General features: G+C 40.8%; 1 protein-coding gene across 5 annotated transcripts in view; it reads left to right on the plus strand.

The window, feature by feature from the left end:
• Positions 1 to 15016, plus strand: part of LOC111656073 (cell adhesion molecule 1-like) — a 338529-nt gene that overhangs the window by 312238 nt on the left and 11275 nt on the right. For 3 of the 5 annotated variants that reach the window (XM_023407644.2, XM_087174367.1, XM_023407645.2), the window contains one exon: positions 422 to 454. The exons of the other annotated variants lie outside the window; for them this stretch is intronic. In XM_023407644.2, the coding sequence (XP_023263412.1) occupies positions 422 to 454 (33 nt within the window). The remainder of the gene's footprint in view (positions 1 to 421; positions 455 to 15016) is intronic. 5 annotated transcript variants of the gene reach the window in all.

Genomic DNA, 15016 nt, shown 5'->3' on the forward strand with positions numbered 1-15016 from the left:
GTGTGTGTGTGTGTGTGTGAGATAAACTAAGTTCACAATTCACCTGGTCCCCATTGAACAGCACCATGTGGCATTTACTCCTTACAGGCACAGTTCATTATTGCAAACACATGCACTACACAGGGGAAAGTGTGTGTGTGTGTGTGTGTGTGTGTGTGTGTGTGTGTGTGTGTGTGTGTGTGTGTGTGTGTAAGCTTTTGTTTATCTCTGCACTGCCTTTGGTTCCCTTTGATTTCCCTTAAGCCTTATGTCTTTTGTCATGTTCTGGTCTTCTGAATGCTTGCTTATGGGTGTCATTTGTTTTCTCCCCCTGCCCCACTCCCTCCCTGCCTCCTTCCCCCATTTCTTCTTTATTTGCATGCTGTTCCTCCTGTTCCACACCTCCCTCCACAACTGCCATGTCTTCTCCTTGTGTGCTCAGACACTGCGCCCAGCACTGAACCCGCAGCTCATGGTTGGTATCTCTACTTTCCTCTTTATGTCTCTTTTTTTTATTTTATTTTATCTTTTTAAAGTGTATCCTGTCTCTGCAGCATGCCTACTTTTATTGTTGCACAGCAGACGTCATTGTTTCGGGCTGCCCAGCCTGGAAATGTGAGCTGTGTCCCTGGTATCAGTCATTTATTGATCATACTGCTGATATGTCTTTTGATGCCACTCAGCAGCCTGCCAAGCAACAGCCAGGCTACATTTTATTTTTGTTGCATTAATTGTGCCACAGAGATGTTTGTACCACTGTCGCTGCACTGAGCCAGGCGTAGCATAAACACCCTTTTTTTTTTTTTTTTTTTTTTTTTTTTTTTTTTTTTATTTCTTCCAAGAATTCAGCTCTCTGGAACTGCACTTCTGAAATGGTTGCTCCAACTAACCAATTACTCTGTTTCCCTGAAGGTGCCACAGAGGAATATAACCCACTCTGAGGCCAGGACTGATTATATCGACAGCATGAAATGATTTTGTGTGGAGGCAAAAATAGACTTCATCTACCCGTTTTCATTAATTTGAATGAAGATGATAAACATCATTTTCTCATTTTGCCTAATTTGCATCTCTCTTTTTTTATTATTATTATTTTGTAGTTTCATAATTTGTGGGAACAAATTCATGTTCATGTGTGGTCGCAAGCTTTCTAAAAAGCTCTGTTTTGCTCCATCGGAAAATTTGCAACTGACTTTGCTCAGCTGTTGTAATGAGCAAATTAGGGGTCTGCAGAGCAAAAAATGGGCCCCTGTTAACCTTTTGTTTGTGGTAATTTAGTCAAACAACATTGTATCACGTATATGAATCACATAAAGTCTCACACAGGTGGACAAGACAAACAATTACCACAAACCAAGAGGGTCTGGGACCCCAGGGCAAATTCCTACCATGCCTGGTTGGTAATCCAGCCTTGCCTTCCAGAAGCACTCACATTTACATTTACATTTACATCACTTGTTTTGTTTGGTTTTTTTTACACTGGATGGTCGGACTGGATCAGAGCAGAAGACAGAGCCAGATGGGCTCAGGGGTTGTTGAGCAGTGTGAGGTGTAAAGAACATAACCGTCTCCATTAGACGCTGTCGTCTCTCACACCTGTCAGTCGAACCAGATTGATTATATAAATGGTAGAGACGTCTCTGAGATGGGAAAATTATTCTCTCTTCTCGTGCAATTTGAATCATTTTTACATTGTGTGGCGTGAGACGGAGCACGTCTTGCACCGAAGAGTTTACACTAAGGTTTGGAATTTAAGCAGATGTGCATTAGTGAGGGATGGAGGGATCTGTGCACCTCCGTATTGTGCTGATGGTTTACTGTGTGTGTGTGTTTTTTATTATGAGCCATGGTTAAAAGTGATGCATGGAGAATCTGTTTCAGAAATTGTGAAACGTAGCTGATTGACTGGCTGAGTTATTTCACCTTTCACCCCATGGAAGGTTTCCAACGTGCACTGTTCTCAGTCTCCTGAGCGTGACTGTTGCATGTGATGTGGCTGCAGGTTGAAACTGTTAGTGAAGAGCACGATGTGAATACAAATATCAATTCCCACAGGCGATGTCAGTGACAGACCTTTACGTTTGAAGATAGCTTATACTGCCATACTTATTGTATTGTACTATAGTTGTATGGGAACACAGTATAATTTGCAGTGGATGATTATATGACAGTGAAAACACCTTTGTAAAAGAGAAGTATCCCCACTCTGGGTTTGCGGGTCAGCATCACATATTAGAAATTATATATTTACAGTCCAATCCCTATGCAATATCATAGATGATTTAATTCGATTTTTTTAATACGACACTTTTATTCGTTTTTAATTGAAAGAAGGAAACTGAACAAGAATAATCCAGGTCCAAATGTCATTATGAAAATCTCTCAGTTGTAGGTTTGAAGTGGCCTGATAAGAGTTTTAAAGTGCCTTACTGCATAAGACAATCTAATAAAAACACTTTGCCTCCATAAAGCTTTAATATAGTAATTTCATCACGATACCCAAAACATTTTGTAATCTTTGCATGAATAGATTTATTTAATGGTCATCAGCATAAGTCGGCGTGCTGAAGAGATCGCAGCGATCCTAGTGGGATACCAGGCGGCTGAAGTGCCAGCTGACATGGTGTTGACACGCCTGCAGCAGTGGCGAGGTCTCCCCCCTCGTAAATGAGGTTGGCAGCTTGTGTTGGCCACGGCACAGATGCTTTATTCTTCTTTTTGTGAGTTGTGTTTATGAGTTTTTGAATGGTTGCCCCAGATGTTGTGTCTCAGCTCATAATCATTTTTTAAATGTTAGTAATTAACTGCAGTGATGCATCAGGAATGTGATATTTATAGCTACTGGAAGTTTTACTAGATGATGCTTTGGACTAAATGCAGTGAACAGCAGCGGGACAGAAGCTGTGTGAAGCATCTTCAGATCGTCCTTTATGATGCATTTAAGAAGGAACTTTCAGGTTGGAGCTTGTAAATACCTTCAGCTGCCTGAACTGAATTCAATATAGATCAGATAGACAGAGTTCAAAATAATCATACAGAATGAAACTGAGTTGATCAAACTGCTAAAAGTGACTCTTTAGATTAAAGTAGAATAATTAGTCATGTGTCTTGTCTTAAATATATATCCAAAGCTCTGAAATTGCAGCCCAGTATGCCAGACACTGCATCTGGCGATTTACTGTACATGTGACGCCAATGTTCAGTGAATTATCACACAAATCTGGAGCTGTCCTCTGCTTTATGGAGCTTTATAGTGAGTTTCAGCTCATTGTTTAGCTGCCTGGCCCGCAATTTCACTGTTCAGGTTCACGCTCATAGCAGAAATTTCAGCAGGCAGCTGTTTGCAGAGAGAAAGCTCTAAAAAGCCAAGTGTACACTCCCCGCTCTGCACAAAACAACAGGCAGACACAGTTAGAGACAAGCTGATCAACATAGTGTAGCATTTAGCAGCTAAATAGCCAGATGTTTTCCTCAGGGGTTGGTAGAGACCAAAAACAAGAGCTAAAAACAGAGGGAATACTCGACTTACATTCAGCAGGTGGCCTGAAGCGCGACTCTAAGCGAATGATAATGATGCTCCATAACTGCTGGATGTGTAAATAAGCAACTGTTTGTTGTCAAGTACACAATATCAACTGATAAAAAGACAATAATATGTCAGTGTTGTGTTAACAGCTTATAACCACTTCCTGCCTATGATGTTTTCTCAACCTTTGTTTACATCTCCTGTTCACGGTAAATGTTAGAGGAGCAGGTATCAGGACTGCGCCGCTTCATAACGCAGCATTCATGCATCGTTTTGATTTGTTTAGAAACAAAAAAAAAAAAAGGAATATTCACATCCAATGTTTCCTTCTCATGAAAAGGGCAAAGGGAGAAGGGCTAAAAGCAGATGAATGGATTTGACACAGTGGATTGATGAAAGTGGGATTTCATTAATAAGCACATGCTATTTGGTGAATATACATTAGTGGAAGGTTCAGGTGTTGTATTGAATATTTCAATATAATTAACATTCATTTATTCCACGAGGCTTATGCTGATGTGAAACTCAGCTTCCAGTGGAAATATCAGGCAGTTTGTTATTTGTAGTTGACAAACTGTTTTTTTTTCCCCCTTACAGTAGTCAGCAGCTGTAACCCTAAATACAAACTCCCAACATATCGATCGCATTTTTCTACATCAGATGAATCGTGTTTGTGTCTTTTGAAGGTTAAAACCGCTTTGTTCTGAAATCACTGCCGAGCATGAATGCAGTTGCTTTGTGGGGGTGAAATAAAACCATCTGTAAAAGTGAGAATAGGATGTTATTTACTGTAAGAGTCACCAAGGTCAGCGTCAAACATAAATGTAATTCACTTACAGGTGAAGTTAGTCTTGTTCATTCAGAGCCAGTCTCTCTCTGTCTTTGCAAAATGAGCTTCACACATTAAATGTCATTGTAAAAAAACTCAAGCTTTGACACATTTAATTTTTTATAGATATAAATATATACATATATCCCACACTGGCTTAACCCTAAACTCTAACCCAAATTTTCCCGTATCGCTTGCACATTTGCTAATACGTCACAGTTTAAAGAGTTTCACTTTAACAGATATAAAACAAACAGGACCCATCTGCACACAGTCCTGAGGACAGGTCCTGAATACTAAATATAAACAGTAGCTCAATAAATGAATCACTTTGTAGTGACTTGGATTTGAAGCCCAGAATCAATGAGTATTGACACTGATGAATCAGTTACTGGCAACACAATGATAATAACATGAACAACTTCTCTCCCCGGAGACAGGGAGTTACAGCGGGCGGGCTATAGTCAGGAAAGTTATGAGATTAAAGAATCAACAGAGCAAACCGCACAGAGGCTGTAACAACACTTTCGTAGCTGCTTAATTTGTTTATCAAGGGCCACGGACCCGATACCATGGCAACACAGCAGCAGCTAATGATAATAATAACTGATAAGTTTGATTAAAGCACGTCAATAGGTTGCATTAACAGTCGTCAATATTCTTAACAGTTCTGACTAACTGGCACACTTAATCAAAATAATCAAGGAGCGGCCGTGGCTCAGGAGGAAGAGGTTCACATCCACTCATCACAGGGCTCGATGTACGATCAAGTGTGTGTGTGTGTGTGTGTGTGTGTATGTGTGTGTGTGTGTGTGTGAATGAGAGACAGATAGCAATGCATATAAATGTAACCATAAAACGAGAGTAGACCGTTGTAAGTGTTGCCTCCGCCCTGACCAGGAATATGTTTACATGCAAACAGGAAAGCAGGTAACTGGAGACGGGCAGGGAGTCAGAGTGTGTGTGTGCACGCAGTTACCTGGTTACTGTGACACCTGTGTGTACACGCAGCTGTTCAGTGCTCTGATTTCAATCATTTTAAGAATATAATTCATAATTACAAATAGGTCTGATGATGCTTTTGTTACTTTTAGGAAATCACTTGAAAAGACCAAAACCAACACTGAATTGAGCCAGTCAAGTATTGTCTGTAGCCAAATTGTCAAATAGCATATTTTTCCTGTTTGCCACAGCTTTCCTTTGTTGTTAAAAACCTATTAAAAACACAATGATGTGTCACTGTTCCTTCATTACCATGAACACGGGTATTAAGTGTCTCGTGCAGCAGTAGGCCTTCCTCATTTCCTTTCTTTTCCTTGTGTATGAGAAATCTGCACATAGCACAAACAAGGAAAACAAACCAACTGCAAACTGTCAGATTGTGCAGACATACGTTTATATTCTTTCTGTCATGAGCACTAACTGGTTTTACTGTTTTTACAACCAGGAACTCGGTCAGATCCCAAAACCTGAAGTCTCCACGTTGTCGACACCATCACTAACTGCACAACTTGTATTTTAAAACAATTATTTGTGATAATTTCGAGCTAAATCAATTCAGAAAGTTAAGTGCACTTCATTTGGTGCTCCTTTTAAGTGTTATATTTAAAATTATAATTAACAATTTTGGTGTCAACAGGACAATCTCAAAAAACCCAAATGTTTTTTTTTCTTTTTTCTTTTTTACAAAAATGCTAATTCCTGTCTGTACATGCATGACCGGTGAGTGCCACCGAGTCAGAGCCTGCTGGACTGACCGGCAGGCTCCCGATAGCCTCTCAAATGTTGTTGCCATAGTGATGCCCCGCTTGTCGTGACTAAAAAGGGAGAGGAGGCTGAGACACTATTGAGCTCGAAGGTTCTTCCCAAGATTGTCCACTTCCCTCTAAAATAGGCCAGGTACAGGGGAAGAGGCACGGAGGGCAGGAGGGAACAAATTAACCATGCAGCAGAGGAAAGAGGAGGCTCTGAGATGAGCTGCCAGTGGACTGGAGGAGAGGGTGCTGACACATTTTGTTCTTATAAATTAAGCTTTAGCTCTGATGCTGAAATGAGAGAGAGACCCAGAAACTGTAAAAACTCAGCCATAATGACTGATTTTATTATGCATGTTGGATAAACACCGTTGCACTTCTGCCTCTTGGAAGCTCTTGTGGCACAAAGTCATTTTTTCACCAAAGAGTTAAAGGCGTTGATGCAAAACAAAAATGCTCATACACTAGAATAGCAGAGATGACTAAAGCTATTGCAACTCATTATAAGGGAAGGAGCTAACGAGTTGATTTCAAAGCCTTGCTTTATTATCACCTTACAAATTTTGACCAATACAGGCTTCATCAGAGCAAAAATAACTCTTCAAAGAACATGAAGCGTTCAGGCGTTCAGAAGCACACGTCATTTGTGTTGCCTAGGGAACGAAAAGAACTAAATCTAACTAAATCTAAAATGAACACACAAATTATACGGTGAGGCTTTTTCATGCCAGTTTTGAAAATTTTAGAGTCAGTATTCTTACTTAATTCTTAATTGTTAATATTTTCATTCCTCCACAGCAAGCAACATGTTATGGCCTTTTAAAACTGATAGTTGACATGGTAGCAAACCATTTCCTGTTTGCAGGGACCATCATGTATGCAAATTTCTTCAGAAAGGAAGCATCAATAAATATGAAGAGAAATAGAAATGTTAAGAATATATTTACTTTTTTGATGGCTCATGAGAAGAATCTTGTTTTAGTGGAATTGCGACAAATCCTCATTAGCGTACTGTAAAGTTCACACCTTTTTAATGGCGCACTACTCTGGCAGTTGCTCAGTACAGTACACAATGCTTGCACCTACATAAATCAAACTGTGACTCTGGAGCATTTCAAAGTTAAAAATACCAGAGGAGCCAGTAAAAAAAAGCTTCCACAAGGATTCATTACTTGTTTCGTGTTTCTGAGTGGGAGCTATTGCGCCACTGACCACTACTTTTGTCACTTTTGTTCAGCTGCATTGTGAGACAGTAGCGCTTGTCAACACCGCACTCAATAATCAAGGCTTTGCTTTGTGGAGGATTTCCTCCTGTCATCATGTAAACTGCGTGAGGTAAATCAACTCCCCGCCAGTGCCAGCATTTTGGTGGCGGTTGTTCAACCAGCGCTCGTTCCTCTCATTTCACTTCCGTCTTCTCGCTCGTAATGAAAGGGCACGTTGGTGGAAGGTGTCAGTTGCTTTAGCTGATGGCTAGCTGCGCTGACTAATTTCCCATCCGAGCAGAGAGAGCACATCTGGAAAGGACACACCTGCCAACACGGCTGTCAGCGAGCGTGCGGAAGTAGTGGGATAATTGAGCGGCGCTCAGAGATGTAGTAGTGGAGGGGAATACAGCAGTTTAATGGCCACTTTGCTCACGGTGGGACTGTGGGAGGTGAAGCACAGGACGTTTCTCTTTAATCCAAGGACTAAGCTGTCACATTTGGATGTCATTAAAGAGACAAGGCATTCATTAAATGATAAGGACACAATGTGCCAAATTGCCATCAGGCAACTTTGTGAAGTATTTTGTTAATGGAGAAGTTTATCTCTGTTGTGTGTTTGATGTGTGGGCTTGTGTGGACCTTTGTGAGTATGAAACCAGTTTAGAAAGACGTGTTTTTTGAAAATTTGGCCAAATTTCAAATGCCGGCTTCTTAAGTAGAAGACTGAGCTGCTGCAGCCTTCAGAGGCCGCGGCGCACAGGTGATCTCGGGTTGACTGACTATCAGTGGGACAGATGGCACTGCCAACCTCACCGGCTACGTGACATATTGGTAGGTTAAAGGGACACAGCAGCATGTTCTTGACAGCCGCAACATGAGTTTGATGATTGTGTGCACACAAACAAATTTGTTGGTTTGATGATGACGAGATGGTTTTGGCCTCGGTTAAACTCGGGGTACCTCAGCCCGTCGAACACGTCACGCCTCCGTAACAACTGAACAAATAGGGAACATAATGGTGGAATCAGTGGAATTGACATCCACACATCTGTTTAGAAATCATGTAAAAAAAAAAAAAAAGAAATTCCCCTGGGAACTCTGTCGTTAAATTATGACGTTTTCTTCAGTATCAGAAGCAGGTGGTTAAAGTGTCAAACAGGAAGTGCTAGCAGCTAATTATGATGCTTTTCTATTGTGCAGATTCACCAAAATGCAAAGAAATATAAGTAAGTGAAAAATACGGCTCAGGATTAAATGACAGACACCAGCAAATTTCTCACATTCTTTTTACATTACCCAAAACATGATGGGAATAAATGAGATTAAATAGAACAAAAACTAGAGCAGAGACGAAATCTGTGAAAGTTTGTTTCTGTTTTTTGTTTTTGACTTTATTCAAGCTCAGAACGTCCCATTAACATGTTTTATGTTCCCCTCCATCAATTTATATTAAAGAGACCGAGACCCTTAAAAAGGATAAGCAGTATGGCTAATGAATGAATTAATTAATTAATGAAAACCTTGAGCCAAAAAAACCCTAAGCAATTTAAAGTTGCATAAAGCTTTCTCTTTTCATGAAGATCTCCTATAAAACATGGATTAAACCACTGAACATGACAACTTTCTGAGCAGCCTTACTTATTTATAATCAATATACGGCTAGGCGAGCTAGGACATGTAGTGTTCATATCATAAAGGTGTAAACAGAGTGGAAACTTAGATTTTTAATCCTATGCTTTTTGCAGCATTGACACAAAAGCAGTATTTCTGCAGTCAACAAATATGTGGAATAACTGAAAGGTGTTTTTTTTTTTTGGAAAGAAAAGTTACAGAATTTGATGAATTCTCTCACGAGGGCAGGGGAGTCATCGGGGTGGTGCAACTGAGTCACTGCAGAAATACAACAAAATGGAGTTGTCGACTTGCTTTCCACATTCACTCTCCACTCACTCATGATTTTAAGTGAGAAGAGGCCGGGTTCTCGCCTGTAGGAAAGAAGGATGGTTTGTAGCACAGAAAAGAGCTCTTTGTTACAGGGAGTCCATTAAGATGTATGTGGGCATTCTGTGTGTGCACACAGAGATAGATGTGTTTGTATTTCAGGCTGGCACTCAGTGGCTTGAACCCACCTTTGGGGGGCTGTCTTCAAATGAGGCACATATGCTGCATTAATTAGTTTCAGACTCACAACTGGGTATGACAGGTGACAAACAGCCCCCCCCCCATCCAAAAAAACTCCTTTTCCTCTCATACCTAACCACCTGCTGAAAGGTAAGTGAACCTCTAAGGTTCCAACTGGCTTTTCACATGATGAAATCAACAGGCAAGTGATGAAATATCAGGGAAGTGAAATCTTTTTTTTTTTCTTTTTTTTTTCCCCTTGTGTGTGACGTTGATCTGATGCTTTTAATCAGGCTGAACAACAGTTACAGATTTTGGATGTGGCAACAAGGGGACACACGTGTAAACTGTTCTGGCTGTTGACTCATATGAACCCTCATACAAATGATATAAAGATACAGTATACAGAACAGATGTAGATGTCAGGCTCAGCAGCCTGTGTTTTCAACCCCAAAGTCCCTCCTCCATTAAAAACATCCTGCAACATGTTTATTTTTTACTGCATTTCAAAAATTCACAAACCAAATTATGAAAATATTGCACTGCATTATGTCTTTGTGCATGGCTTGTTCACATATACTGTACATGAATAATTTACCACGTTAGAAGATGTTAAAAAATGTGTTGTTTTTTTTCGCAAATCTCACCTGGAAATTTTGGTGATATCTCCGTGTATGTCTGTCTGTTTTTAAATGTCCTTGCTTTTATCAGAACTGTTTGTGTTCAGCCACCAGATGCACACAAACCAGTGAAACAGTTTCACATTAACCCGAGCTGTCAATCATCCCCATCTGTCGCCCAGCTCTGCTACCTGCTGAAACGATAACACCTGCACCATCAGAGCAGCCTCTCACCAACTGCTGTCACATTATCTCTCTCAAGCCCTTTTTACACCCCCTGCCAGAACAATTTAGCATATTACCTACAGTAATTACATATAACGTGACAATAAACATAAGTGCTATTGCCGACAAAAAAATATGTTAGTAATCTGCCCTAAATTAGTTCAACACCCCAGTTCTGACATACGCATTTCGAGAAACCAAGATAACCTTGTTCCTTTGGTTCATTCAGTTTAGTCAGTAATTTAAATAACAATAAAAACAGATTTTTTTTTTTTGCAACTTGCAAATATTTTTTATCCCGTTCGAGATAATAGAGCTTTGTTATGTGAAGATCACGGAATAATTATCCTGTTGTTATCTCAAAAAAAACAAAGCTCTGTTATCCATCATACGGATCACCTTAAATCCAGCACTACATGTGACTTGTGATCTGTAAGTGATCTAGTTAGAGCAGCATGTTTTCATATGTGGATCTAAAAGAACATCTATACCTGTTATTAACATACAGTCTGTATCTGGACTTTCTACCTGGATAAGGAAAACATCGCACGTAACGCTGATGCAAATGCAGCAAATCCAAGCCAGGTTTTTACCAAAAGTCTACAGCCAAGCTAGCTAGCTAGTTTGAGTCTGTACTCTGAGGCACAGTGGGGCTTTGAGCTACATGCTAACATCAGCATGCTAACATGCTCACAATGACAACATGCACATGATGATGTTTCGCAGGTGTATAGCCTGGTGTTCATCATGTTCGCTATCTTAGCATGTTAACATGCTAACATTAGCATTAAGTGCAAAGTGGAGCTGAGGCTGATGGGAATGTTATTAGCTTTGTATGTTTTTGGTCATAAACAATAGTAATGAAACATTTAAAAGCTGAGAGATCGCTAAAGCTATTACAAGTCATTCTGTAGGGATCTTGTATGTTATGTCTGCACCAAATGTCATGGCGATCCATCCAATAGTTATTGAGACATTTCGCTTAAAACACAAATGTCAACCTCATAGTGGTTCTGAAAGAAACATCAGTGGCACATCAAAATCATCAGGACACTTTCTCTGGGGAACATGAATGTCTGTAAAAACATTTCACGGCAGTCCATCCCATAGTTGTTGAGATATTTCAGTCTGGACCAAAGTGCTGGCTGATTGTTATCCGTCTGATCTGATTACCTACTTACAGTAAATGAAAACCTAGTTAGCTCGGCTAACAACAAGTAGCCCAGGTAACTGTCACGTGACATTCATCCTTGCACAACATGGCACCTGAGAAGCAGGCCAGGTTGGTTGGACAAGTCTGCCAGCTTCACCTACTTAATATGTATATTGCGAACGGATCACAATGCAGGCAGAGTAGAGATAACAAGAACACGTATTAATACCAGCTGTAAGCAGCCTGATGAGCTCAAAAGCTGGAATTATTTCTCACACGTTTTGAGTTGTAATTTGAACCACATTAAAACGTAGCGCAAAGTAGGATCCCAAGGCACGTGACCTGCATCTTCTTCCTTTTTGAATTCTCCTATTATGATTTGCATTTAGGCTCTGTGTTGCCATGACAGCAACTAAGTCTTGCAACCTTCATCAGAGATGGTTGTACTTTAAGCGTGGCCGGGCCGGCGTTGGCATGAAGGACAACAGGACAGGGGAGAGAAGAGAGAAAAAAGGAATATGTTCTGATCAGACTTTGTGGAGCAACAGCTTTATTCAGTGATCTGGCTCATGGATAACAGTCTTCCAAAAAAGAAAAAGAAAACAGATCTGAGAGGAAATTAAATTGATTATTAATAACTGTTGTGTTCCCCCTTCTTCCCTCTTTCCCTCTCTAATTTGTACTCGCAGCTCCAGCTCCCTCAGCAAATGCTTTCAAGGCTTTCGGTCACTTTCTTCTGCCATTTTCTTTACCGTTCCTGTTGGCTCTCCTCTCTGGCAAAAACAGTGAGAGTAAATGTTTTCCCAAATTGATTTCATGAAGATACAACCAGGGATTTGTCATTGTGAGGATATTTCTGTCAGAAAATCACATAAAAAAAAGAAAATACCCTCAGTATTTTGTGTAAACGAGACAAACCCAGTCCTGGATATCCATTGTCATTGGCTTCTCTCCCTTTCAGCAGCACTGATACAACCTCTGGCTATAATGTGAGCTGTATGTGGAATAGAGCAGATTTTCTCTCTTCCATTTTTTTTTTTCCCTGACACCATCCATGCATGTAAGCTGGTCTGAATTTCCTTTGAGGTAAGGCTTGGATTAGAGGCCCACACCATGCACTCAGCCCCGCTAAAGGATCTTATTATCACTGTCAGTGTTGCTACACCTGACAGAGATTGTGCCACAACACTGCTCCTCAAAGACGTCCAAAATAGCATGACAAAGCAGGCGTACGGGGATAACGGCTGAAATATTCTGCTGGGCCTCCATCTTTACATAATGACACAATTCTGTTTTTTTTTTTTTTTTTCCCGACTCTGAAGCATTTATTGTCCGTTAGCAGCCGCAGTTCTGTGCAGCGAGTGTCAAATTAAGAAATTAGGACCATGTCCACGCTGATTCAAGCACATTTGGAGCTACGTCTTTTAACACACAGTTACTCTTCTTCAAGTAGCTGTGATTAAACAGTTATATGGAATTCAATTATAATAGTCCTTCTGAGACTTCCTGACAGTGTTTACACACTTCCTTGTTGTCTCTGGTGGCAGCCGGTCTTTATGCATACTATATGTGAGAGCTTGCAGAAGTGTAGTTTAGCATTAACCAGGGTAAGGCATGGCTCGTAAGAAAGTGGCCCAGGAGAATACACCTGCACCTCCTCACAAAAGACAGGATATGCAGTCGCAGTCATTTGCTTTGGTTGGTTCTAATATAGTAGACTCTCTTGGACTCTTCATTTCCTCAAAGGTCACCCTTGTCAAGATGATTTGCAGTGGGTCAGTCGAGCAAATTTGCATGTTAAAGTTCACCAGTGTTCAACTCTACACGACTTAACTTTGACTTTGGAGTCTGGTTTGAATTATTTCATTCAGTGAAGCTGCACAATGGTCCTGAGTGCGATGCTTCTACTAATACTGGATGAAGTGTCATCACTATGGTGATCCCCAGACCTTTCAGTTAGTGCCATCACTGCGTCACAATTTCAAGTTGGTTTACGTGGTGAACATTACATTTACTCATTTGGCTTTAATCCAAAGTGACACTAAAGCTTCATTCCTCCTGATAAACAGCAGCATTTTAACATTGTCACTTCAGCCTGTTAGTGTAGTGTCCTGCATCGGTCTATGTAGGTCTGGCGTTCCATGCATGCACAATTCCCGATCGGCACTCCTTTCAAGTTGGTGCCAGTAATCCACTGCTGCGTTTTTTTTGTTTTTTTTGCCAACCGCTATAAAAATCAATGCGTAGAAGAAGAAGAAGAAGAAGAGAACAAGAGGAAGACAAACAGGGGAAATATGATATAATGTACAACAGCTTAACGAGAGTAAGAGAATAAGGGTGGGAGTTCAACATTCACTCGGCTTTCTTTGTGTTGTTTCAAAAAAGAATCCTATGAATGTGACACCGGATCTCCTCGCAAAAAACTCTCTTCACAACAACACTTCATTTTTGTAATGTGGAGAATGAGCGGTCGGCACAAACTGCCCCGTGTGTAGTTTCCCTCACATGGACCAAAGAAGATTTGAACTGGCCTTAAGTCTTGTTTTAGCTGCCACCTTCAGTCACCTTAATTCATCCAGAGCTTCGCCCTAGTGATGACAAACCAGAACACTCACATTTTTTGAACGTCCCCTACAACCTTTTTTTAGTCGTTCACTCTGTCACGTTGTTCCCTGCTGGCTGCAGACTTCCGGGAACGAAGGGGAAACTGCTGAAGCTGCAAATAATCACAACTATCCTTAGATTTGTTGATTTATGGAAAATAGTCGGCTTCAGTGAGGCGAGCTACAGTAGTAAAGGTTCGTGTAAACAGCTCATCTCTGAGTACGACCTTGACCAGAGGATGTTCTACGGTCTGTTTACTGCATGTATGTAAATGTAGCCATTGTCTCGGGCTTCTTTTCCAGGATTAGCCCCTCATTTGCCTGGCACGGTTCCTTCACCCAGGGCTGTCTGCTGTGTACACAGATCTACACAAAGCCCCTGATGTCATTTCACTGATAGTATTCTGTCTCACAACATCAGGATGCACACAGTCTCTTCTGTTGTTGTTGTTGTTATCAATATGCCAAGAGCGGAGGAGACATAGGATTTGACTTGGGGAGTCCATTTTTTATCAGCCCCTTACATTTCTGTGACTTTGACCTTAACGAGATTCTTCTCTGTGGAGCGTTTAAAAACGTTTTTACTTTATTTATTTTCTGCTTTTTGATGATAAGTAATGTCATGACATTTCCCTTATAATGAACATATCACTCAGTCAGTTGTTTTGACCTTATCTCTGTTAAGGGCAAGAGATTACATTTTCTAATACAAGGGAATCCTCAGATATCTGGTGTCACGCTGAAAAAAAAAAAAAAAAAAGAAATCATTCAGCTTGAAAACACACACACACACACACACACACACACACACATGCACACACACGCAAACCAGGCTTCTGGCCACTTTTCACAACCACGAGCATAAATCCAGGGGAGTTTTTCAGCTGTTGTTGAAATGGCCGAGGCTGGAGGCAGCTCAGTGACAGCGGGATGGGAGGAGAGTGTTGGAGGAGGGGGGTGTGTGTGTGTGTGTGTGTGTGTGTGTGTGTGTGTGTGTG

Source organism: Seriola lalandi, unplaced genomic scaffold, assembly GCF_002814215.2.
Source record: "Seriola lalandi dorsalis isolate HSWRI2012SDOR001 ecotype SW California unplaced genomic scaffold, Sedor1 jcf7180002054343, whole genome shotgun sequence".
Lineage (NCBI taxonomy): Eukaryota > Metazoa > Chordata > Actinopteri > Carangiformes > Carangidae > Seriola > Seriola lalandi.